The sequence below is a fragment of the Carlito syrichta genome, unplaced genomic scaffold (genome assembly GCF_000164805.1).
Source record: "Carlito syrichta isolate Samal-C Ts95f unplaced genomic scaffold, Tarsius_syrichta-2.0.1 Scaffold311381, whole genome shotgun sequence".
In the NCBI taxonomy this organism is placed as follows: Eukaryota; Metazoa; Chordata; class Mammalia; order Primates; family Tarsiidae; genus Carlito; species Carlito syrichta.
This window is the reverse complement of record NW_007255477.1, coordinates 71,702-97,753: the sequence shown is the minus strand read 5'-3', so window position 1 is coordinate 97,753 and position 26,052 is coordinate 71,702. Positions and strand designations below refer to the sequence as shown.

The 26,052-nt window shown below is 38.8% G+C and overlaps 1 protein-coding gene across 1 annotated transcript in view; it reads right to left on the bottom strand.

The window, feature by feature from the left end:
- BRAF (B-Raf proto-oncogene, serine/threonine kinase) overlaps positions 1-26,052 on the bottom strand; it is a 151,702-nt gene that overhangs the window by 61,356 nt on the left and 64,294 nt on the right. Inside the window, exons 8-12 of the mRNA XM_008068634.2 lie at positions 23,203-23,239; positions 19,122-19,258; positions 17,998-18,115; positions 13,822-13,906; positions 12,411-12,587 (exon numbers count right to left, since the gene is read on the bottom strand). Coding sequence (XP_008066825.2) covers positions 12,411-12,587; positions 13,822-13,906; positions 17,998-18,115; positions 19,122-19,258; positions 23,203-23,239 — 554 coding nt within the window. The remainder of the gene's footprint in view (positions 1-12,410; positions 12,588-13,821; positions 13,907-17,997; positions 18,116-19,121; positions 19,259-23,202; positions 23,240-26,052) is intronic.

Sequence of the window (26,052 nt, the reverse complement as noted above, 5' to 3'; positions counted from 1 at the left end):
CGAGGACCTGTCCTCTTATGACTCTGGGTATAGCACTCTCCTCCAGTATGTAGATGACCTCCTCCTGTGCAGCCCCTCCAGGGAGGTCTCTCTCTGGGATATGGCCTCCCCCCTTAACCTTCTAACACAGCGGAGACACAGGGTCTCCCCTTCCAAAGCTCAACTCTCTACCCCACAAGTTACCTACCTAGGGGTGGCCCTGACCCCCACCTCCAAGGCCCTCATGGCGAACCACACCACCTCTATCAGAAAACTCCTACCCCCATCTCAAGTGCTGAAATCTTGTTGTTCCTTGGGCTGGTGGGCTTCTTTAGGCATTGGGTCCCCCATTTCGTTATACTTGCTAAACCACTATATGCTGCAGCTAAGGAAACTCCCACCGGCCCCCTCATGTCTCCCTCAGCTGTGGCCTGCACCTTCAGAACTTTGCAAAACATGCTCCTAGCTCCCCTCCCCGCCCCGCTTATGCTTCCTAACTTCCACAAACCTTTCCTCCTGTCCACCAAAAAGGCCTTTCCCACGAGCTGGAAAACAGCCTCGGTGGTGGCTGAAAACTTGGTGGACCACATCATCCCCCACTTCGGCCTCCCGACGTCCATCTAGTCAGACAACGGCCTGGCATTCATTTCCACGGTCCCTCCCAACAATGCAGTGTGGAAATCTAAAGAGGCACCTTGCTACGAGCAAGCCTTGGTCTGCCTCAGGCCACCCAAACAACAGGCCTGGATGGGACGCAGCCTGGGACAACACGCTGGGTATTCTTGTCCTGGGCACCAGGGACAAAAAGTCTGCTGGAACCTCAGACCTCTTGTGGGTAGATCAGATGGGGGAGGGGTGCAGGATTATGCAGAACACCAAGCGGGTCATGAAAGAACTCATTCAACATTTCAATGGACCGGTTTTGGTGCGCCCCAATCTCCCAAAACCCTGAGGCCCTTATCAGACAAATCCGGGACTCCTTTCTGTCCTTAACAAAACACATACCCTGCTTAACCTTACTAACCCTGCCTTAGCAAAGGACTGCTGACTATGCCTCAGGTCCGGCCAGTCCTGAGTCTCCCCTGTCCCAGTCACAGGAAATTAGACTTTCCCTATGCCTCCAACCCAATGTCCACCTTCACTACCGCGTTCTAATATCCCTCTCCCACCTAACTTGCCCGTGGCCCAGTGTATAACACGAAACGGCACCCTGGAAGTCAGATGGGCACCCCCCCCCCCGCCTCTGCTCACGATCATTCATGGTCCAATCAAATAACACCCTCTGCCCCCAACTTAACGGGACTGCCTATCTATGCAACACTACCATCTACCCGGTCCTGCCCCCCGACTGGTCCGGGTCCTGCATTCTTGTCATCCTCCTCCCCACTGTTATAATAGTACCCGGTAACCAAAGCTTGCCTGTCCCCTTGGTAGGTTCCTCAACGTCACGGGTAAGGCGAGCAGTTCAGCTCATACCTCTGCTGGCGGGACTGGGTATTACCGCAGCCATGGGAACGGGGGCAGCAGGGCTGGGATCCTCACTTCACTTTTACAAACAGCTCTCCTCCCAACTGATCGAGGACATCCAACAGGTGGCAGACATGGTTCTAGACTTACAAACACAACTAGATTCCCTGATATGGTCCTCCAAAATCGATGGGGACTAGACCTGCTTACAGCAAAAGAGGGGGAAATATGCTTATTTCTTAGGAAAAAAGGCTGCTTCTATGCCAATAAATCAGGGATAGTCAAGGACAGAATTAAACAATTACAAAAAAACCTCCAAAAACGGAGAAAAGACTTGACCGGAGGCCCATTCTCAGGATGGTGACAACCCCAACTCCTAACGTGGCTTCTCCCTGTTCTAACTCCACTAATTATCATATTTATCCTCTTGTCGATGGCCCCGTGTTTTTAGGTTTCTCCAACAGTGCCTGGCAGAGCTCTCTCGAATAACGGTCAACCAACTACTGTTACATTCATACTCGCCCCTTCCGTCCAAACCACCTCCAGCCCCATACCAGCCTTAAAACTCCCCCCACGCCGCCCCTCCCCAGCAGAAAATAGCTAGAATGAGCAGGCGCCCCTATGACCAAAAGGCTACAGACCGCTAACCTTGTCTTCTCATTTCAGACATGCTCGCCTTAAAGTTTACCCCTACTACTTACCACTCAGATTCTCAGCGTCTCTTAACCACTTTCTTCATGACAGTTGGCTCCTCTCTTTCCTGTGTCCACTCTACGACTGGCTGGACTAGCTTGCCGTTTTCCACTTACAAGGCACCTTCCAGGACTTCCACCCAAATGAAATTTTTTCTTTTGGCGCCTACTTGTGGGGTCTCATGTGGCTTGGTCTTTCACCCACCTCACACCCTGACGCCCACTGTCAGCAGGAAGCAGTCAGACAGATAAATGCCGCCCCTCTCCCATATAACCAAAGAGGTGGGAATGAAGGGCCACCGCCAGGCGCTAGCAAACCATATCCCCTCCCTTTTCCTGGAAAGGGGCCCAAACTCAGCCTAGCCTAAAATGGCGACCCGACAAACAAAGGGGGCGCCTGAAATGGCACCTTCCGGGTTCTTCTACCACAATCCAGTTCATCTTTTCCTGTGCCAGCGAAAAACCTACCAACCTGGATGGAGCTCTGCCAGCCAACCAATAATCGACTGACAGGTCACCCTAGGCCCCTATAAAGGCTGGAGCGCCCTTGCTTCAGCGCTACACTGACCCTCAGGACCTGTAGCCACCCTTGCTCCTACTCATTAAATCTCTTGACCTTACCGGGTGTTGAGTCTCACTGTGCGCCACCATCTTTCACTCGCAACACTGAGGAGAGACCTGCCATTGTCTGTGCATATTGCCAGAGCCCCTAGAGAAGGCATGGCGGGACACTGCAGTGGGCCCACATATACCCACACTCCTGGGAGCTTACAAAAGGTGTGCTTCCCTTATTTCCTAGGCACTCCCAGTAAATAACTGCAAAGAATCCTTAACCTTCCTACAGACTGTGCCCAATTAACTGAAAGAAATAAATTCCCATTTACTCCCTTTTCTTAGTAATCCTATGTTTGAATAATATAGCATCAAGGTAATCATAAATCTTGTGATTTGTATAACTTTTGTATCAATATAACCATAAGTCTCATAATTTGTATAACTTCTGCATATAACAACATGTAACAATGTATAATGTCTTAGGCCCTGTTGACTCTCTTCACAAGCTTAATTAATGCCTCTACTGAGTGTTACTGATAAAAAGCTGTGAAATATCTCTGGTAACTGATACCAGGAAATGTGAACCACAAAATGTTATTATTGACAAAATGTGTATTAACTTAGGTTCTATACTAGTCACATATCAATGTTTAGGTACCAACAATCCTAAACTTATAAAAGTGAACTGTAAAACTTAAAGGGTAAGTAGAACCATTTCAGAAAGACTTCGAATCTGGTTCTGCTCCCTGGATTCGAACTCAGAAATAAACTTATTTCTACCAGTTTCCTGCCCCTTTGATTAACTGGTATCAAGGGAGAGCAGCCAAGCATTACTCAGACTGTGACAACATGTTTTATTTTGAAATTAAGAAAACTACAGCAATAAAGTATAATACGGAAATCATTCATATTCTCACTATACTCAATCCTGTTAAAATTTTTAGACAGTTGTCTCCTGCTATGGTTTGGATATGGTTTGCCCCCACTGAGGACTAAATCTGAACTTTTTCTCTTACCCAAATTCCTAACTAAGTGGTTTCGGGTCACTGCCTGATGTGGACTCACCAAACAGGGTTTTATTACCTTACTGTTTTCCAACCTGACTCTGGCATAACATCATATAACAAACAAAAAAGGAAATAAAAGTATTTTATGGCATTGAAAAGTCATCTCTTGTAGATTACCGGACTCCCAGGGATCCTTTGTAAGACAACTGTCTCTCCTTTCTGAAATCTGTCACATATAGGACTTCATCTACATATCAATAAACCTAGAGTCTTTCCATTCTTTGTCTCAGCAAAACATCTTAACTTAATTTACATATAAACAGACCTGGATTTTCACCCCCTTATTTTTTTTTTTTGAGGTAGAGTATCACTCTGTCGCCCAGGCTGAGAGCAGTAGCACACTCAGGGCCACCACAGCTTACACTGCTGGGCTCAGGCGATCCTTCTGCCTCAGTCTTCCAAGTAGCTAGAACTACAAGTATGCACCACCACACGGCTAATTTTTTGATTTATTGTAGAAATGAGGTCTCGCCAAGTTGCCCAGGCTGGTCTTGAATCCCTGGACTCAGGCAATCCTCTCTCCTCTGCCTCCCAAAGTGCTGGGATTACAGGCGTAATCTTATTAACAAAACATCTCCTCTGCTGATTTTCCAAATCTTAGATAAGAACTGCAAAATTATCAGTCAAGAAATCTTTGAATCTGCCTATGACCTGCAAACCCCAGTTTAGAAATGTCCTCCTTCCTGGGCCAAGCCACTGAAAGCATCACATGTATTGATTTATGGTTTCTTGTAACTTCTGTCTTCCTAAAAAGTACATATAACCAAGCCACCATTCAGCCACAGTGGACACGCGTTCTCAGGACCTCTTGAGGATGGGTGTTCCTGGGTTTAAGTCCTCAAGTCTGGCTAGAGAATAAACCATCATAAAGTATTTGACAGAGTTTGGGATCTTTTCATCAATACCACCAAAACTCGTGTTGAAGCTTGATGTCCAATGTAATAGAGTTGAGAGGCAGTGGGACTTTAAGGGGGTGTTTGGCTCATGAGGGATGCCCTCATAAAGGCAGGAGTGAGTGAGTTCTACAGTTACTGTGAGAGGAGGATGTTATAACGAGAGGTTCCCCTTGTGTTTTGCTCCTTTTGCATGTGTCCACTTCCCCCTTCTGCTTTTCCACTATGGTACCATGTAATTGAGAAGCCCTCACCAGAAGCCAAGCAGATGCTGGTGTCATGCCCTTGGACTTCTCAGCTCTAAAACTCTAAGAAATAAGCTTCTTTTCTTTATAAAATAACCAGTCTCTGGTATTCTATGGAAAATGGACTAAAACAGAAAACGGACAAAAATATTTCCTGTTTCTCAGAGTTTATAGATATAAAAAAGTTATGAAGATAAAATGTTAACTGTAGAGTTTTTTTATATGAAGAGAAACAATTAGAATGTTACAGGTAAACCTAATACCCTTCTCGATAGCTCCCCCATCCTGATCCCTTTTTGCTACTCCTGAAAACAACCACTAATGAAATTGGTCTGTGCCTTCTAACCCTTATTTTAATACTTTTACATACATAAACATGCACCATTTAAAAATTTTAAGTGGTCTCATGTTACAGCCTGCTTTCCTCACTTGACATTACATTTTAAAGATATATGTTGCACATATATAATTTATTTTTAACTGTTGTACACTGTTTCACTTTGCTAATATATCATTTATCCCATTCTCTACTAATAGACATGTATGTTTTCAATTTTTCACTATTATATGGTTTCCTATGATACATCTCTTTCTGCACACACTCTTAGAACAGAAGCTAGTGTTTCTTGCAGTTAGAACAAGTATTTCTCTGTTTTAACAGATACTTTCAAAATGGGAGGTTGGTTGCATCAGAAATGTTGCAGGAAGTAATTTATCTAATCCTTAGGAACAGAAAATTTACTTCCCTTTTTTTTTTTTTTTTTTTTGAGTCAGAGTCTTACTCTGTCACCCAGGCTGGAGGGCAGTGGCAAGCTCACAGTCACAGAAGCCTAAACCTGCTGGGTTCAGGTGATCCTTCCTCCTCAGCCCTCCAAGTAGCTGCAACTGCAGGCATGTGTCACCATGCCCAAATAATGTTTTGATTTTTTTTTGAGTTGAGTCTCACTCTGTTGCCCAGACTGGAGTGCAGTGGCCACTACTGGCTACTGCAGCCTCGACTTGCTGGGTTCCGGAGATCCTTCTGCCTCAGCCTTCCAAGTAGCTGGAACTACAGGCGCGTGCTACTATGCTCGGTTAATTTTTGATTTATTGTAGAGATGAGGTCTCGCCAAGTTGCCCAGGCAGGTCTCGAACCCGCGGACTCAGTCAATCCTCTCACCTCGGCCTCCCAAAGTGCTGGGATTACAGGCTGAGCCACTGAGCCCGGCCAATTTTTTGATTTATTGTAGAGATGAGGTCTCCCCAAGTTGCCCAGGCTGTCTCCAACCCTTGGGCTCAGGCAATCCTCTCACCTTGGCCTCCCAAAGTGCTGGGATTATGGGCGTAAGCAACTGTGCCCTGCCTAACACTCATTCTTAACAGAATTCAGGCATTTTGCCAATTCCAGTCGGTGAAAAGTGGTACCTTTTTTTTTAACCTTGCATTTTTCTGATTATTACCCTCCTCTCTATTACCATGTTTACCGACTAGATAACATGTTCACTATAATTAAATATTTGGTCAATGTGAATTAGTTTCAATCCTCAATACATGTTCACCATCTTTTTAGCTTTAATTAAATTTCCTCTCTCCCTCCCTCCTTTCCCCTTCCTTTCTTTTATTTTTAAACTGGGGTCTTGCTCTCTTGCCCAGGATGCAGTACAGTGGCATGATTGTGGCTCACTGCAGCCTCAAACCCCTGGCTCAGGCAATCCTTCCCCTTCAGTTTTCTGAGTGGTTGGCACGTCACTATACCTAGCTAATTTTTAAATATTTTTGTAGAGTTGAGGTTTTGCTATGTTGTCTAGGCTGGTCTTGAACTCGTGGGCTCAAGTAACCCTCCCACCTGGGCCTTCAAAAACGTTGGGATTGTAGGTATGAGCCACCATGCCTGTCCTTCTGTCCTTTCAACTGTTTATTTATGAGTAAGAGGGACATGCTCTTCATTGTTTAAAAAAAAAAAAAAAGTAAAGTAAAAGGATTTATACCTGAATTATTTTTAATCATCTTATTTTCAGTATATTGCTTCTGTAAGTACACCAACTGGGTATAACTTTTTCTATGTGCTTCCCTGATTTGATACTTAGTAAATTTTCTGATAAAGCTAAGTTAAAAACTATATCATAAATATTATACTGAAATTAAAGGTCCTGCAAAAAAAAAAAGAAAGAAAGAAAGAAAAGAAAAAGAACGATGAACTGATCATTCCTGAAATTTCTTTAGTAGCACGATTCTTAAAATACTTTGGTCTGTGGGCTGAATCAATGACTGGCAGGTGAGAAAATGATAAAACATGAATCCTGATACTTCAGAGTGAGTTTATAATTATCTATCATTAGAACAGCTCTGTTCTGTTCAGGTAAACCTAGGAATCAGAAATGATCTTTTACTGAGGTACAAATAGAAGACTGAACCACACAGGAAGTATGTTACCCATCCACTATCTGCTTCTATTCTGTAATCCAATAAAATGACATATTTGAAAGTCCTAATGATTCAACTTTTCTAAGTATTAAAGGTTTTATCTCTTAAGTGACTCTACTGTAACCCCAGCACATTATACAATGAGTCAGTATGCTCTTATCCTGTTTATACCCTGGAACTTTAGAATAAATTTTGGTGGGTAGTCAAAAAAGACAACTTTCAACAGCAAATGGATAACATCCAGGGAAGAAACTATTCTGAATTGAGAACTGCAAAAGTTCAACACTATTAAATGGCTATTTATACTAAAAACTTACTGTCTAGCTATAGACTATATATAGCTTGTTTTGTCCTTTGTGAGATGATAGTGGTCAGGCAAACCCTAGAATTGGGGTTCTACTCAAGAGGCCCAAGTGAGTTCTTGGCTTTGCACAGGCAGGAATTCAAACCTGAGCAATAAGTAGGAGACTAAAAATAAATTAATTAAAGAAGCAGATTGACAGGCAGAGCAGCCCACATGCATTGCTGAAGTTTCAGTTGGAAAATAAAAGTTTACTGAGATGACAGAGAAGAGGCTGCCTCATAGCAGAGCAGCCTGGGCTGGACTATGGGAAGAACAGCATACATTGCTGGGGTTTTATTTTTCATTATATGCTAAGTGAGGGGTGGATTACTTATGGCTTTTCCTGAAAAGAGGCAGGGAGTTCCTGGAATGGATGGCCCCGCCCCTTTTAAAACCATATGGGATAACTTCTAGGAGTTGCCATGTAAGTGTAAACTGTCAGGGTACTGGTGGGAGTTGTCTTCTAGCATGCTAATATATTATAATTAGTATATAATGAACATAAGGGGAAAGCATAGGTCATTTTCGATGCCATCTTGGTCTTATTTGGTCTCAGCTGGCTTTGGCCAGTCTTTTCACTGCTACCTGTCTTGTCAGTAAGGTCTGGACCTTGTGACCTTCGTTTTGGGAAATTAGTCCTGTGGATCCCTATTCTCAAGGGGAGGAGAAACCAGACATAAAGAGTTAAAAAGAGGCACAGTAAGCTGGTAGCTGGGATGGCTAGATTAAAGCAGTATCTATCATCTGTGCATTTAGGGGGCTATGACTGTAGAGCCAGGGGACTAAAGGAAAGAGCTGGATGGGAGCTAAGAAGCTGTTAATTACCTAAGTAGGCCTCTAAATAGGAAGGACTGCTGGAAGTAATTCCAAAACAAAGCCCTCAGGATGAAGCTATGGTTAGTATTCAAGATGAGCCAGCATTGAAAGTAGGGAGGAAAAGTAAGGTATGTTAAGAATGCTACCTATATCATTTGACCCATGGGAACAGATAGGGGGATATCCAAACACAAAAGGAGAATCAAACATGAGGCTGAAATGGGTGACCAGAAGCCAAAAGGTAAGTTAAAATCTGTTATAAAATCATTGGCAACACTTAAGAAACTTGAAGAACCAGTTCATGACCCGTAGGATGGACCATCCTGTTTGTTCTGTACAAAGGTTTTGACTGCTTTCTAACAACAACAAAAAACAGTTCAATCAAATGTAATGAACTAGCGTGCTTTAGTCATTGATACTAGAAAAGAAAACAGGACTAACCACTTCACCAAGACTCGCTCATAAAATCTGGTTGTGTTCTAATTAATTATGTACATTTTATGTGACTTGGTTTGTATAAAATTTATCCAAATGTCCTTTCTGAACTAGGGGGCATGATGTAGACAAACTAATATTAAACCATATAGCATTTTCTTAATAGTTTTAGTAGTTTTAATTGCAAATAATATAATTTCCTGTGTACTGTAAAAATCACCATTTAATATCTTTTTTTGTTGTTATAGGAATGTTTCTTAGAAAGTCTCTGTACTTGTTCAGTGTACAGAAAGCCTATCTTTCTCTGAGAAAATCAATAGGTTTTTCAGGGGGTGGGATGAAGGTAGAGGAGAGGTAAACTTTTGCATTGTTTGTTTCTCCTAAGTGCCTATTTTTCCCTATGTATTTTAGTCTCTCTCATTTGCATCAGAGGCTTCCCTTCTGATATCAGGTGATCCAGAGAAAATTTGTCTTACTCAGACTAAATGAGGGTCTAACAAGTTGTCTGGAAGCTTTGAGCATACAGATGAATTTGTTGTTTTTGAACTATATAATGATCTAGAATCCCCAGTGTCACTTTCTTTGGGTCTTTCCTGAGATGATTCCTCAGAGGAGACTCTTCCAATTTCCTGCAGGAAAAGTAAAGTTTGGCCGCTAGCACTCTGGGAACCAAATGAAAAGACAGGGCTAACAAAGTCTCCATTCATCATTCAGTAAGTACATAGTTACCCAATCCCCTTGTTTAAGATAAGGTATCCATGTCCTAGATATAGCTTAGGCTTCCCCAGTCCAGAGATATTTGTTTTCCCTTCTCCAGGGAACCAACTTCCACTCAACTGCTGGGATAGGGATGCTGTAGTTACCCAAATGCAAGAGAACAGAATTTGGAGAAATAATAGCTTTTCAAACAGGCCTTTTTATTTTAGACCCTTGCCCCATGAAACAGCTGATACTGCCAATTCCTGAGATTTGAGAATTCTGTGGTATAAATCAGGTTGGCTTTCATTTCCCTACTACCAACTAATGATTTAGCTTTCTTGGATCTGCTTTCCAGCTTTCAAAACATTGTTGCTATTGTCTCCTTCCTCTGTTATCCTATCCTTGTATGTTCATGTTTAAAAAAAACTTATTGATATCCATGTAGGAAAAGAAAGGTAAAAAATACCTTTATTATAGTTTTAGCGAAGTTTCAAAAGGGAACAAAACTCTGTAACCTTAACCTGAAACTGACATAGCCATTTTAATAAGAGGATTTTCAATATGCCAAAGTCTTCAGAAACTAAAGATGTGTTGGTACATTTATCCAGTTGCATGTTATAAGAAGGAACAAAAGGGAAAGGAACTATATCTTCTTTGGCTAATTTTAAGCTGGGCTTAAAACTTATAATTAGTACTTTTTCAGCAACTAACATCTAGGATAAACCAGATGGAATGATCTATGCTCAGAGCCAGGAATACATAGTGAGGGCTATTTAAAAATGTAATCAAAGTGTTTTGGAGTAGATAGACTGTAAAGTTTACACTGATAATCCTGGAGTATAAAGTGATGGAAAAATAACACCTCTTCATTATTCCCTCTACTGTCACTTCTTGTCTCAATCAGTACTACACCTTCACTGGTCCATCGATGCTTTTAAAAACAAATGTTAATGCTATTCCTTGCTGTCTCTGTTTATATTAAAAGCCTTTTCTTCCTGATATTCTCTTTTATTACTTCTTTATTATTCCTTCTTTGATATTTCTCCATTTTGATACGAGAAAGATGTGGCTTCTCTCTCTTCTGGAAAGTAACTCTATCAATAATGCACAGTGTGTAGAGTAACCATTCTTATATTTTTTCATTAACAGATATGTATTGAGTACTTATCACAGGCCAGGTCCTATTTTAGGCACTGGTATAAAATAACAAACAAAACTAAGCCCCTGCTCTCATACAGCTTGCATTCTAGTTGGGTGACAGATAATAAAGAAGTCAGACAGAGCTGGGCGTTTAAAAAAAAAAAAAACATGGATGAGGTATAGAGAGTGACAGGATGAGCTGGGGACATGTTATTATATAACGTGAGCAGAGAGGGCTTCTTGTAGAAGAGGACAAATGAACAGAGACATAAGGATATTTGTGGTAAAGGGATATAATAAGTAAGAATTACTAAGAAAGGAGCACACTTGGCCTGCTAAAGAAACAGCGAAGAGACAGGCAGGGTGGGAAGAGGTTAACCTTTTGTTTCTCTCTGAATATTTACTACTTTTATCATGGTTTACTTTTCACAAGATTTTAATCTAATCCTTTAGATTTGAGCAGATTCAGATTGTTTTAAGTCTAGTGGATAAATGAGAATATCACTGAATAAAGCTATGATTTTCTGTAATAAGCATTTTGGCTGAATATAGGCTTGTAAACAATCTAAATTATAGATACATCATTTGGAGTCAAAGACTGGGCTTTGCTATTTCTATTTGTATTTGCTAGAAGTGATATAGAGTCAGAGTTTTAGGAGTTAGTACATATATACCTTTTTACCCTTCTGTTCTAATTTTATAATGTAAACAACATAGTGGTTATAGGGAAAGAATACTAGATTGGGAGCAAGTAATCTCAAGTTCAATACTCTTGCTGCCACTTATAAAATGTGTGGTCTTAGACAAGTCACTTAAAAGCATCAGCTTCATTTTCTGTAAAAAGAAAATAAAAATATGTACTTCATAATATTATACAGATTAAATAACATAATAATAATCTGTGCATGTGAAAGCAATTTGTATACTACAAAATATTGAAATCATACGTATTTTTAAACTACTCTCACAGCTTTTGAATTTATATTTTACTAAGTTTTCAATTTTCATCTAAGTGCTTTCAAGATTTATTTAATTTTACCTCGTGATTTGCCTATTCATTTGCACTCAGGAGTTGCATGTAAAATTTATCCTTCAAAGTCAGTTCCCCATTTTAGCCTATGATAAATTTTTATAAAATAACTCCTTATTTTTTAAATGGCATAGCAAAATTCAATAGCTATAAGGACCTCAACTCGAAATCCTCAAAATGGGTAAGAAGACAAAGTTTCACTTTAACTTTATTAACTGGTCATTTTGCAATAAAAAATATGGGCATTTAGAGGAAATAATTTGAAAGGATAACAAATTAACAATCATTTTGTATACTTCCACAACAGTTAATGATTTTTAAGTAGGGTTTTGTCTTGTGGTTTTTTTTTTTTAGCCTATTTGCATTTTTGAACCTCTATTGCTTAGCTAAATCACTGAGTGCTAAACATAAACTTGCATTCATACACTTATTATCAGATACTTGATAAATACTTGATACATGTTTGGAAGACTGTACTAGAGAGGAGCTGTTTTTTAGTATCAGATTACTAAACATCAGTTAGTGTTCTCATGTTGCTGGACAGTAACTTAAAATGCAATCCAAAAGAATATTGGCCAAAGCTTTTAAAATATCCTTAATGTTCTTCAAGAATAAGTTACAAGAGATTTAACAGAATAGAACTTACTCCATGCCTTGTGCAGTCTGCCGTGCAATATCTATAAGTTTAATCATCTCGAATTTGGTCTCAATGATGTGGAGATGGTGATATAAACTGGAACCCTCACACCACTGGGTAACAATAGCCAGTTGTGGCTTTGTGGAATAGCCCATGAAGAGTAGGATATTCACATGTCGTGTTTTCCTGTAAATAGTAAATGTCAGCAAACATTAGCAATTCTTAAAAAAGAGAACCGAAGCAATCTATCAGTAAGATGTTGTCGAAAAAAAGGTAGTTTTGAAAACAGCAACAGAAAGATATATTTAGAAGAGACTAGGAATTGTTGACTCTAACCTACTACACCCTATTCAGAAATATCTTTTTAAATACACCTGACAGGCAACTAGAATTGCATAAATACCTTCAATTATAGGAAGCTCATCAATGAGTATGTAGCTGACTGCAATCTCTCTCTTTTTTTTTTGAGTTGGAGTCTCACTCCATCACCCAGGTTAGAGTGCAGTGGCACATTCATGGCCACCCCAGTGTCGACCTTCTGGGCTCTGGCAATCCTTCTGCCTCAGCCTTCCAATTAGCTGGAACTATAGGCATGTGCTACCATGCCTGGCTTTTTTTTTTTAAATTTATTGTAGAGACGAGGTCTTACTAAGTTGCTTGGGCTGGTCTCGAACCCATGGGCTCAGGCAAAATACTTGCCTCGGCCTCCCAAAGTGCTAGGATTACAGGCTGAGTAACCGATCCTGGCCTCAATCTTTCTTTAAGTGATTCTAGTATTAGAAAGTTTTCTTGTATTGAGACAAAAATATTTTCCTACCAACCTCCACCACTGGCTTCCCTATTCTGTTCTCTGGAATATCTTTGCACCCTCTTGAACGTAACAGCCTTCTCTGAACTAAATATCTTCAGTCCTGTTGACTATTTTCTCATTAAGTTATAGCCCGAGAATCTTCCTCATTTAGGTTGCCCAAGCTGGACATACTCTAGTATGTCAACGTTCCTCAAATACCAGGGCCCAAGACCAAATGCAATCTCCAAATGTGTTCTGATAAGCTTAACATTTTGAAAATATTTTTTTCTATAAGTAGAACTGCTATTTTGTATAATCAGAATATTATAATTTAATTAGTTGGGAAAAGTTTTCAATTAGCAATAATCGCACCTCAGTAAATCTCATTGGCTACGATACTGCCACTGTGCAAAGCTGCTACTTCAATTAATTCAGTCTAGGATTAAGTCCTCCATCAAAAATACCATATAATATTGCATATAACTTAACAGAATATGGTTGAAGACAAAATGCACTCAGATATACTCTGTTTCTACATATTTATCCATTGAGTAAATCTGTAAAGCTAACAGTGGCCATCGCCAGAAAATAACTTCTTTCTCTGGAAAATAGTAATTCACACAAACTCACCTGAGTACTCCTACTTCATTTTTGAAGGCTTGTAACTGTTGAGGTGTAGGTGCTGTCACATTCAACATTTTCACTGCGACATCACCTAAAAAGCAATTGTCATTTCAAATGTCATTTCAATTTTTAAATTTAAAAATATAAAACGCTCTTGGGTGTTTCAACTGTCTTAGCCCTAAATCTATAGCATTATTAAGCTGCAAATAAAGTATTCCCTGTCTAATTTTCTAAGGATAAAAACTCGACTAACAGTGATATGCCTGTAACTAATACTTCAAAATAACAATCCAAAAATAGATCTGGAAATTTAGTTTAAACAATTAAGTACCCATAGTGTTTTCCTAATTATTTAACAGTATTAAATGAGATGCATCTACTGACTGAATGCTGAAACTATAGTGACTAATACAGTTTTGTTAAAATCGAAAACTATAAAACTTCTTTATCAGAGTAGTTAATATGGTTTTCAGATTTACGAACTACTTATGATGCTTTTGATTAGGGAAATGATGAAAATGGTATTGATACTCTTTAAAGGACTGTGAAACAGCTGTAACTTTGAAGCTGTAACTGTGAAACAGCTGTAACTTTCAACACTGCCAGTGGGTGAGTACATTGACACAACTACTTTGCAACACTGTTGGCAAGTATCCTGGCTATACAGCAAAAACGGACACATGTTCACCAAAAGGCATATACTGAGAATGTTCATAGTAGCAGCATCCATAGTAGCTTCAAACTGGGAACTACCTAAATGCTTATCATACAGTAGATGAAAGGAGAAATCATATTATACTCACACAGTGGAATGCTATATAGAGAATGAATGACTTCCAGTTATGCACAACAATACAGATAAATCTTAGAAATAGTATTGAGTGAAAGTGAAAGGGTCCAGACACAAAAGAGTACACACTGTGAGTCCTGTTGAGATCTCGAAGGTGGGAGACATGACTGTCTGGAAGAGGGCATGTGCAAGGGGGTTTCTAGAGTGCTAGTGATGCTCTGTTTAATGATCACAGATGTGTTCACTTTGTGAGATTTCAGCTACTCGTAAATTTATGTGCACTTAAAGAAATTTTGGGGGGAAGATCTGGCTTTTTTTCTCTTTACTTCAATAGCTTTAGGGGGTACAAACAGTTTTTGGTCTGGGCTGTGTATGTGAGCTTTTTTATAAAGGTTGAGTATCCCTTATGCAAAATACTTGGGACCAAAAGTGTTTTTTAAAATTTTAGAATATTTACATTTACTGATCCCGCATTCCTAATCTGTGCACCTGAAATCCTACAATGAGCATTTCCTTTGAGTGGCATGTTGGCACTCAAAAAGTTTAAGATTTTAGAGCATTTTGGATTATGAATTTTTTGAGTAAAGATACTCTACCTGTATGTATGCTATACTTTAATAAGAAGTTAAATAAACCTAGTGACTTTTTCCAATTATCAAAGTGATACAGTACTCATTCTATCATCTATACCACATAATATCGCATACCAGTTGAAACAAAATATTTAGAAGTATTTTGAAGGCTGGGAGCGGTGGCTCATACCTATAATCCCAGCACTTTGGGAGGCCAAGGTGAGAGGATTGTCAGAGACCAGCCTGGGCAACTTGAAGAGACCTCATCTCTACAATAAATAAAAAAATTAGCCGGGCATGGTAGTACGTGCCTGTAGCTCCAGTACTTGGAAGACTGAGGCGGAAGGATTGCCTGAGTCCAGCAGGTTGAGGCTGTGGAGGCTGGGAGCGTGCCACTGCCCTCCAGCTGGGTGAAAGATCGAGACTCCAACTCAAAAAATAAAAAGAAATAAAAAGAAATAAGTTGTGCTAAAAAAAAAGTATTTTGAAAGCATAAAAAAGCCAAGAAAGGTAGCCTCACTTTACCTGTACGATGACCACGTATGCATCTAACCCTCATTTGTACCCCACATTTTAAAAATAAAGTAATTTTTTAAAAAAAGCATAAAAAGATTCTCATAATCATGTCACTCAAAAATGACATTATATTGATGCATGTCCTGTTAGGCTATTATAATGTAAATTTTATAAATATATATTAAAAGATTACCTAACACTGGGTGTGGTAGCTCATGCTTGTAATCCCAGCACTTTGGGAGGTAGAGGTAAGAGGATTGCCTGAGCCCAGGGGTTTGAGACCAGCCTGGGCAACTTGGCCAGACCTCATCTCTCCAATTAAAAAAAAAAAAAAAAAAATTAGCCAGGTGTGGTGGCACATGCCTGTAGTTCAAGCTACTTGGAAGCCTGAGCCTAGATGACCTAAGAAGACATATACTATAATTCTGTCACTTAAAAAATTATGTTATAGGCTGGGCATGGTGGTTCACACCTATAATCCCAGCACTTGGGAGGCCGAGGTGAGAGGATTGTCTGAACTCACGGGTTTGAGACCAGCCTGGGCAACTTGGCGAGACCTTATCTCTACAATAAAAAAAAAATCAGCACAGTGCAGTGGCGCGTGCTTGTAGTTCCAGGTACTTGGAAGGCTGAGGCAGAAGGATAACCTGAGACCAGCAGGTTGAGGATGCAGTGGCCGGGAGCATGCCACTGCACTCTAGCCTGGGCGAAAGAGTGAGATTCCAATTAAAAAAAAAAAAAGTGTCACCATGCCGAGCTGATTTATTGATTTATTGTAGAGACAAGGTCTCCTCATGTTGCTCAGGATGGTCTTGAAACCCTGAGCTCAGACAATCCTCTCACCTCTGCCTCCCACAGTGCTGGGATTACAGGCATGAGACACCGTGTCTGACCAATATTTCTGTAAGCTTCATAATATGGAGCATTACATATGCTTTGTAACACTTAATACACTAAAAATGTCTTTCCATATTAATAAATGTAGCTCTACTATACCATTTTAACTCATATAATCATATATGAAGCTATCGATTTATTTATCTAATCCTCTATTAATGGACGTGTTTATTTTCATTTTGCTTTAATATTAAATCTCTGATAAAAATACTTCTACACATAACTGTTCACTCCTGTCTAATTGCTTCCTCAGGATAGTCTTCCAAATAGAATTGTTTGCTCAGTATACGTCCCTCAAGAAAGTTTATGACAATTTATTTTCCCATTAGTAGGCATTACAATCACAACTCTAAATATCATCAATTAAAAAAATCTCTGTCCAATTGAGAAGCAAATAATGACTTCTATTTTTTGAATTTGCAATTCTTTGATAACTCGTGAAGCTGAACATTTTTTATATGCGTACTGGTCACTTACATATTTCTTCCTTTGGTAAGTATACTTTTAATATGTTTGCCTGTGATTTATAATACAAATAAAATGATCAGCAGAAAGACTTTTTTTTTTGAGTCAGGGTCTCACTCTGTCACCCAGGCTGGAGTGCAGTGGCACAATCACAGCTCACTGATGCCTTGACCTCCTGGGCTCAGGTGATCTTTCTGCCTCAGTCTCCTGAGTAGCTAGGACTACAGGGGCACACCACCATTCCTGGCGAACCTTTGATTTTTTTTGTATCGATGAGATCTCATTATGTTGCCTAAATTGGACTCCAACTTCTGGGCTCAAGCAATCCTACTGCCTCGGCTTCCTGCAGTGTTGGGATTATAGGCTTGAGCCACTGTGCCCAGTCAGAAAGACTTCTAAAAGAAAAAAAAAATCATTCTGGGAACTAGTTAACCTGGAGGATTTTGTCTTTAAAAATTATTATTGGGCCGGGCTTGGTGGCTCAGCCTGTAATCCTAGCACTTTGGGAGGCTGAGGCAAGTGGACTGCCTGAGCCCGCGGGTTCGAGACCCACCCTGGGCAACTAGGTGAGATCTCGTCTCTACAATAAATCAAAAAGTAGCGCATGCCTGTAGTTCCAGCTACTTGGAAGGCTGAGGTGGAAGGATCACTGGAGCCCAGAAGGTTGAGGCTGCAGTGACTGGGAGCATGCCAATGCACTCCAGTCTGGGCGACAGAGTGAGACACCAATTCAAAAAAAAAAAATTATTATTGTACTATAATGATAGGAATCCTTGTTGCTGTAATCAGTTTTCATTTCCCATAATTTTTGTTAGAATCCTTCAGAGGGGTCCTGCATCTAATCAAAACAGTATAATGATGCAAATAGTGAATACTCCCCTTTGATAGGAAACATATCCTATAGCTATGACTTGTGCCAATGTCACCATATTACACACATACCATGCCACTTTCCCTTGTAGACTGTTCCAAATGATCCAGATCCAATTCTCTGTCCCACTGTAATCTGGCCATCAGGAATCTCCCAATCATCACTTGAATCTCGTCTACCAAGTGTTTTCTTGAAAAAAAGAATGCAAAAGTGAAGTCAAACTAAGCAGAAAAAGAAAACCTTATGTTTTACACAAAGTACATTATCCTATGCCTGAGAGGGACATAAGTTAGGAAGAGAAGATTGCTATATATTTGTGACTAGTTTTGGCTCATGTTATGGTAACTGCTGACAATTCATCCAGGTACTCTTTAATGTCAGTGCTAAATTTCCTTGTATATCTTTTACCTGATCTAGTCACTTAAAAAAAAAAACAAGGAAAAATTAACATATACAATTAGTTTGGTAAAGGACTCACCTATCTAACATATACTATACTGCTAAAAATGTTAGTTATTTTTTGTTTGTTTATATGAGTCAAGATCTCACTCTGTCACCCAGGCTGGAGTGCAGAGGCGTGATCACAGCTCACAATAGCCTTGACTGTCTGGACTTAGGCTATTCCTCCGCCTCAATCTCCTAAATAGCTGGTACTATAGACACATGCCACCATGCCCGGCTAATTTTTTGATTTTTCTGTAGAGACACGGTGTCGTCATGTTGTCCAGGCTAGTCTCAAACTCCTAGGCTCAAGCGATCCTCCCACTTCAGCCTCCCAAAGTGCTAGAATTACAGGCATGAGTCACTATGTCCAGCATAATTTTTAATATAGATTCATTTTGCAGCAGAAAGTTAAAAAAAGTCATTTGGTAAATATTTGAATTTTAAACCAGACTTTAGAACACATATGCTTAGTCATGCTTCCTAAATAAGCTTACTCCCTTTTTCCTTATTTTAGAACCAATATTATTATGATTTTTCCAAAAATGCCTTTTACTAAATTATGTTAGAGATGAGAGCAAAAATCAGTGTTGAGGGAATATGCTTTAAGCAAAAAACTATCAGTTCTTAAATGCACTTAATAATGGAAATTGTGTCATATATGAATATAATATATCTAAAAGATAATATTACATTTGGCTACGACTTCTAGGAGCAAAGAACTTAGAGGAAAAAAGCTATCATATACTCTTACCATTCGATTTCTGTCTTCTGAGGATGAAGATGACTTCCTTTCTCGCTGAGGTCCTGGAGATTTCTGTAAGGCTTTCACATTAGAGAGTGAGCCAGGTAGTGAGGCAGGGGGGGTGGCAGACAAACCTGTGGTTGACCCTAAATCAGAGAAAGGAAAAATGCACCCATTAAGGAGGAGCAAGCATGTGACCTTATCAGGGGAAAAGGGGGAGATTTAGACTTATTTTTAAATTGTGCAGGTTCAAACATAGATTCTTTGGAAATGCAGGCCAAAAAAGAGGCCTGGAGAGTGATATTATAATTTCTTTTGATTATCTGGCCAATTTAACCTATAAGACATCTGATGATAGATACATACTTTGTTTACTGGTACAAAGTGTAGAAGAAAAATACAGTAAACAATCTCAGAAACAAGAGACAAATAGTAAAAATACTTCGGTTTCTGTTTCGAAACAATTTAAAAGTCTACGTAACAAACATTTAATTATTTTACATGACCTCAACAGTCAATTAATATAAAAAAAGATGAAAACACTTCAACTGGAAACATTTTCGATTAATGTTCTTAATGTTGAAAATATCTGGCTTATTCCTATTAGTCACTAAACTAAGAGATATTGGTCAGTGTCACTGGATCCTAGAGGCATATTCAACTAAACTGAAATTGTTACCTTCATAACAAAGTTAATGTAAACAAAGGCAGGCAGGTTTCTTAAGACTTTCTGAAAAAAATCTCTGCCTTTATAAGTGATAGCAAAGTAAACGCTATGGTCTCTCAGCCAAGTTACTACAAATGCAAATACTCTATAAGTCAGTGAACCTGAGGGGTACACTCTTTGGGAATGGTCTCAGTTGGTAAAATTGCATATCTTACTGACGGGTACTTTTCCAAATGTTCACTCAGTGGCAAACATTCTAAGTTCATTTACAGTAGTACCTGTTCAGAGGGGTTCAGGACAATGACTTCTAGAGGGACCTGAGTATAGCTGAGTAGGGCTGAGATGGTCACATAATATTTCTATACACAGAGAAAAAAAAAACTCAAAAAAATTAAAAAAAAAAAGATTACTTAGAAGGAAAAAGAGCCACAATCTTTCAGAGAACAAGGATATTAATGACATTTGAATGTTAAAACTGTGTAAAAATTTTATCATTATTGTATCATACTAAATCATTATGTAGAATTTCCATAATTCCATATGTAATTTTTAAAAAAGAAAATGGTATCTGGTATATCTGTTAACTAGAGGACAATCCATTTTCTACCTTCCAATGATAATTTTCAGCATTATAAAGCCTTAACTGCTTGATCAGGCTTTGCAGGTCTGATACTCAGTGCTCTACTGTGTATTACTTAGTTAACTATATTTCTACCATATGACTTCTATCCTATTCTATGAGATTCTGAAAAACAGCTGGGTTGAGACTCAGAGCAAAACTCTAAAGCACCATTACTACATTCAGAATAAGTAACAGACACCAACTAGCAAGAATCAATAATATAACTACTTAAAAACATTTTAAAGCAAGATATCTGTCCCAATTATGACTTAAGTTTTAAAAAAATCAGTTTAACCACTAATTAAAGTATGGCAAAGAAAAAAATGGGAGAAGGAAATTGTACTACAAACTTTTTCCTCATATTAGGATACAATTAAAAGTATAAATGCTCAAATTTTCTGAAGTATGCTAAAATATCTAAACTATATTATAAATTTTTTCTTTATAGCTCCCTACCTCTCACATAAAATATACACATTCCACACTAGAGGGAAAGAAAAAAACAAAAACTACTGATGGCATTATAGAATTTCAAAAAAAGCCAAGTACCCAATAAAATCTCATAAGTTTCCATTTACATTACTTAAGAAACACAAAAATTATTAACAAATATTGACAGTCATCAAGGTTATTATGTAAATGCATTAAAATCAAAGGAATCCAGACTGAAGATCCACCCACCTCCACCACATCATATTTACTCCCACCCATTGAGTTTAAGGTTATCAAGACCAAAAAATAATAAGATAACAAAAAACAAGATGGAAATCTCAGCACAAATATTTTTAAAAAATTTATGACAGACAACATAAAGTAAGCTTGTGGTAGTGAGTATGTGTGAGAAGCACATTCAAAGCATTTCAGCCAGGCCAAGCAGAAATTTAGTAAACTCTCACACTTACAAACACACGCTGTGAGGGTGAAGCACAAACAGCATCTGTAGTTTTATATTTAGTTTGCTTTGGGTGAAAACAAGAAAGAAGAGCCCAACTACCTCTGAACACTGGGCCAGGCTCAAAATCAAACACTATTTCACTGGGGACAGAATGTAGGAGGGGACTGGGAGTCCGGGATTGGTATTTCCGAAGACAGCGCATCAGTTGGTTCAAGGGGGCTGTTAGAAGAGAAAGAGAGGGGCAGGCAAACAGAGGAAGACAGACACATAGAAGAAATGAAAGAAGTCATGGGGAATAAATAAGATGAACTGAAGCCTGCTTCACAAAATAATTCTGGACATTTAAGAGCTTATTTTCATAAAATCTCTTAAAAAAGTATCTCATAAAAAGGACAAGAAATGCCATTTGATTTCAGGTAGTAAGCAGGCTATATTTACGACTAAGTTAGCCTTGTGATGCTAACATGATGGCAACACTTAAATGCTGGATGTATTGGGCAAAATTATCAAAAGCCACAACTGTTAAGACATATGAAAGTCAAACTTGCAGCAACATTAATTGGCAGATTCATGAAGTAACAAACAGAAAAAAAACCTTGCATAACTATGAGCTATAGTCAACACTAAATCCAGAGTATACAATGCAGGCTTATCATTATTTTGGTTGCTTGACAGGTGTACAGAAATGTAACAAAAGATGGTATCTATTTTAACAGTATTTAATATAAGATATCTTTGAGTCTGGGCTTAGATATTTTGAAAATAAAGACATAGCTAAGAGACCGACTCTAAGCATGATAAGCACTTATTACAGGTCTTATTAGATAGAAGATAGCTGAGAAGGTTAAGTATGGAGCACCTCCTGGAAAAAAACTTCAAGACAGTCTCACATACTATCTCTTGGAAAATATAATATAGGATTAATGTTTACAAAAAGCATTTTCTTAAGTAATGTTATCTTCTATGCTACAGTGAATACTAGATAAAAATTTGGGGGGAAAAAAATCTCAGTTCCATTTCTTATTTTGCTTATTTATTGGATGAATAAGAGGGCAGCTAGGCTTTTCCATTATGTATCCATGCTATAAAATGTATGTTTCACACACTTCTAGAAGAAAGTTGAAGGGGTCTGGACTGAGTGGCTCACGTCTGTAATCCCAGCACTTTGGGAGGCTGAGGTGAGAGGACTGCTTGAGCCCAGGAGTTCAAGACCAGCCTAGGCAATATAGCGAGATCTCATCTCCACAAAAATAAAAAATATTAGCCAGGTGTGGTGGCATATACCTGTAGTCCCAGCTACTCAGGGGGCTGAGGTGCAAGAATGGCCTGAAACCAAAAGGTCAAGACTGCAGTAAGCAGTGATCATGCCACTGTTCTCCAGTTTGGGTGACAGAGTGAGTCTCTGACACATACACACACACACATACAAAGACAGTTGAAGTGGTTGATAACGTCTGACAAACTGAGAAGCTGTGGGAGACAATCCAAGGGATTTCCTCCAAGAATGATTTTATCTGATTCTAAGCTCAACCTTTAAGTATTACTGGAGGCCCCCAAAGGAAATTTAGCAACTACAGCTTTGGAGATGGTTAGAAAGTAATAAAGTGTGTAAAATAACTAAGGATCTCTCTTTGGCATAATATTTTAAGATTGTAGATAGAACATTTAAGACTTCCTTTTATGTCTGCTTATCTTCTTGACTCATATTATGAGTTGGTTAATATTTTATAAGGTACATGATAAATACTGTGAAAAAACAAAAAAAATTTGGGTCTTCTCTACACATTTTTCTCTGTGTCTGTATTTCATGAAAGAAGCAAGTATAAAGGAGACAAGCAGCAAAGCGATTGCATTTTTTTCCCTAAATTTTTTGTTTGTTTGTTTTTAAACTGAAATCACTACTTACCTCCATCACCACGGAACCCTTGGTCTCTAATCAAGTCCTACAAATAAACAGTAATGTATATTTATTCAAGTCATAGAGTAAGAAAGTAATACTAACATTGAATTTTCCACTATACATGAATAGACAGGTTAATTAAAAATAACACCTGTCTTACAATTATTTCACAAAACAAAGAATATGGAACTAGATAGCGAACATGATGAAATCTAAATTTTGAAGCACTTGTCAAGCTAACTCTACATTGGAAAAGGATTATTAGTCCTGATTAAATGTTGAAGTGCACTTCAGGCCATTTAAAAACCAATGGCTTCATCCATCCTTAAAAAAAAATTCTACTGGCACATATTAAGAGCCATAACAATGTCCACACCCTTTGATCCTATAATTCCACTTCTGGGAATTTTTCCTAGGAAAATAATTCAGAAGAAAAAATGATATGCACAAAGAGGTTCAGTGCAGCATTATCCATCATATTAAAAATTTTGAAATAATTACTTCTCTATCATAGTTATTTTGATATATTATGGTTAAGTAAATTATGGTGTATCAATTTAATGAAGTATTATGCAGTTATCAAAACAATTATGAAGCTTGAATCATAAAATATGTTTACAGTACAATAAAATATACAAAATTAAAATGACACCAATTACAGTAATAAAAATATGAATGCATAAGGACACACTGAGAAAAGAAATCCAAAGGGCTCAAATAAAGGTTTTGTTACAATTTGTCTTAATTAGTAAAATGTAGTTTTTTACAACATTATTGATAAGAGGGGTCTCTACTGGTAATATTAATTTGGACTTTTGATAGGCAGAACTTGAATTGGCTTAACTCAGTTTAACTTAAATATTACAAATTAAATGGCCCCAAATGCCTCTAAATAAGCTTTTTGTAAACAGGTGGCTTTTTGTTTATAGGCTAAAACAATGTGTTCTTACATCCCTTCCCTGAAGCACAACAGAAAACAGAAGCTATCAAAGAACTTTCTATCTTGCTCTCACAACTATTTTCATAGTAATTATTAGCTATAATTTCTGTATTCTTACTATGTATCAGGCATAATAAGCATTTCAAACCTTTATAGAAGACACTATTAGCCTTAGGGTTAAGTAATTTGCCTGACATCATACAGTCTTTAAAGAGCTACAGAGATAGCTATGTTCTTCATAGCCTCTGAGGGACATCATTTCCAAGTTCAAGGAACTTTACTACATCAATTATTCCCTCTTGTTATCTTTAACCTCTCTTCACTGGCTTTTTCCTCTCCAGTTACAAATATGCTGAAGTCTCTTACATTAAAAACAATTGTTCCTCATCCTTGGGTCAAGCTATGGCTTTTCCATCCAATCTTTGTCATTCCTTTGTCATTCCAGCCAAGCTTCTCAAAGCTCAAAAGCCTGCTCCCTCACCGCCTTCTTCTCTATTAGACCTCTAAATGGCTTTCAATGAAGTAAAAACGACATTTTAATTACCCAAATCAGTAGTTATTTCAGTCATTATCTTATTTGAGTCTTAATGGGACATCAAGTACTTCAGCATTCTTTTTCTTTTCTTTTTCTTCTTTTTGAGTCAGGGTCTCAAATTGTTGCCCAGGCTGGAGTGTAATGACATGATCACAGCTCACTGCAGCCTCAACCTCCTGAGCTCACATGATCCTTCCACCTCAGCTTCCTGAGTAGCTGGGACTACAGGCACATGTCACCATGGCTGGCTAATTTTTTATACATTTTTGTAGAGGTGAATTCTCACTATGGTGCCCAGGATGTACTGAACTCCTGGGCTCAAGTGCTCCTCCTGCCTTGGCCTCCCAAAGCGTTGGGTTCTCTTAGTTAACTGAAACTAGAATTAGGAGGAAGAGCCCATAAAAGAGACAGTGAGTCACTGCCTGCACTCTCAAATAAAATGTTGCATTTTCTTCCCCCTTTTCAATTTATATACATTATTTGAGGAATATTTACCTATATGACTATAACTGCCATAAATATGCTAATTACTTCTAAATCTATCTCTCTACTTGAGGTCCTTATATTCAGCTGTTACTGGACTTTAAAACCCCAAAGTCCACAGGAATCTTTTTTTTTAAGAAGGAAACTTACTCTGTCACCCAGGCTGAAGTGCAGTGGCATGCTCACAGTCACTGCAGCCTTGACCTACTGGGGTCAGGTGATCCTTCTGCTTCAGCTTTTCAAGCAGCTGGAACCACAAGTGCACACTACCACACCTGGCTAATTTTTTGGTTTATTGAGAGATGAGGTCTTGCCAAGTTGCCCAGGCTGCTCTCCAACCCCCGGACTCAGGCAATCCTCTCGTCTCCGCATCCCAGAGTAGTGGGATTACAGGTGTGAGCTACCACGCCCGGCCTCCATAGGCATCTTAAAGTCAGTTTTTGTTTCTATAAATGCTATTCTTCTTCCTTTGGTAGTTCCTATCTTTTTTTTTTTTTTTTTGAGTTGGAGTCTCACTCTGTCACCAAGGGAGTGCAGTGGCCACTCCTGGCCACTGCAGCCTCGACCTGCTGGGTTCCGGCGATCCTAAAGAACATACCTGCACACGAATGTTTACTGCAGCTCTATTCACAATAGCAAAAACATGGAACCAACCATGTTGCCCATCGAAGCTGGACTGGTTAAAAAAAATGTGATACATATACACAATGGAATATTATGCAGCCACAAAGAAGGACAAATATAAGGACTTTGCAGCAACTTGGATGAATTTGGAATCGATTATACTCAGTGATTTACCAAAGAAACAAAGAACTGAGTTCCATATGTTCTCACTCATAAGCTGACTTTGAACAATTATAATGCTATAAGAAAGTGATCGGCAGTAGTGGAAAACTGT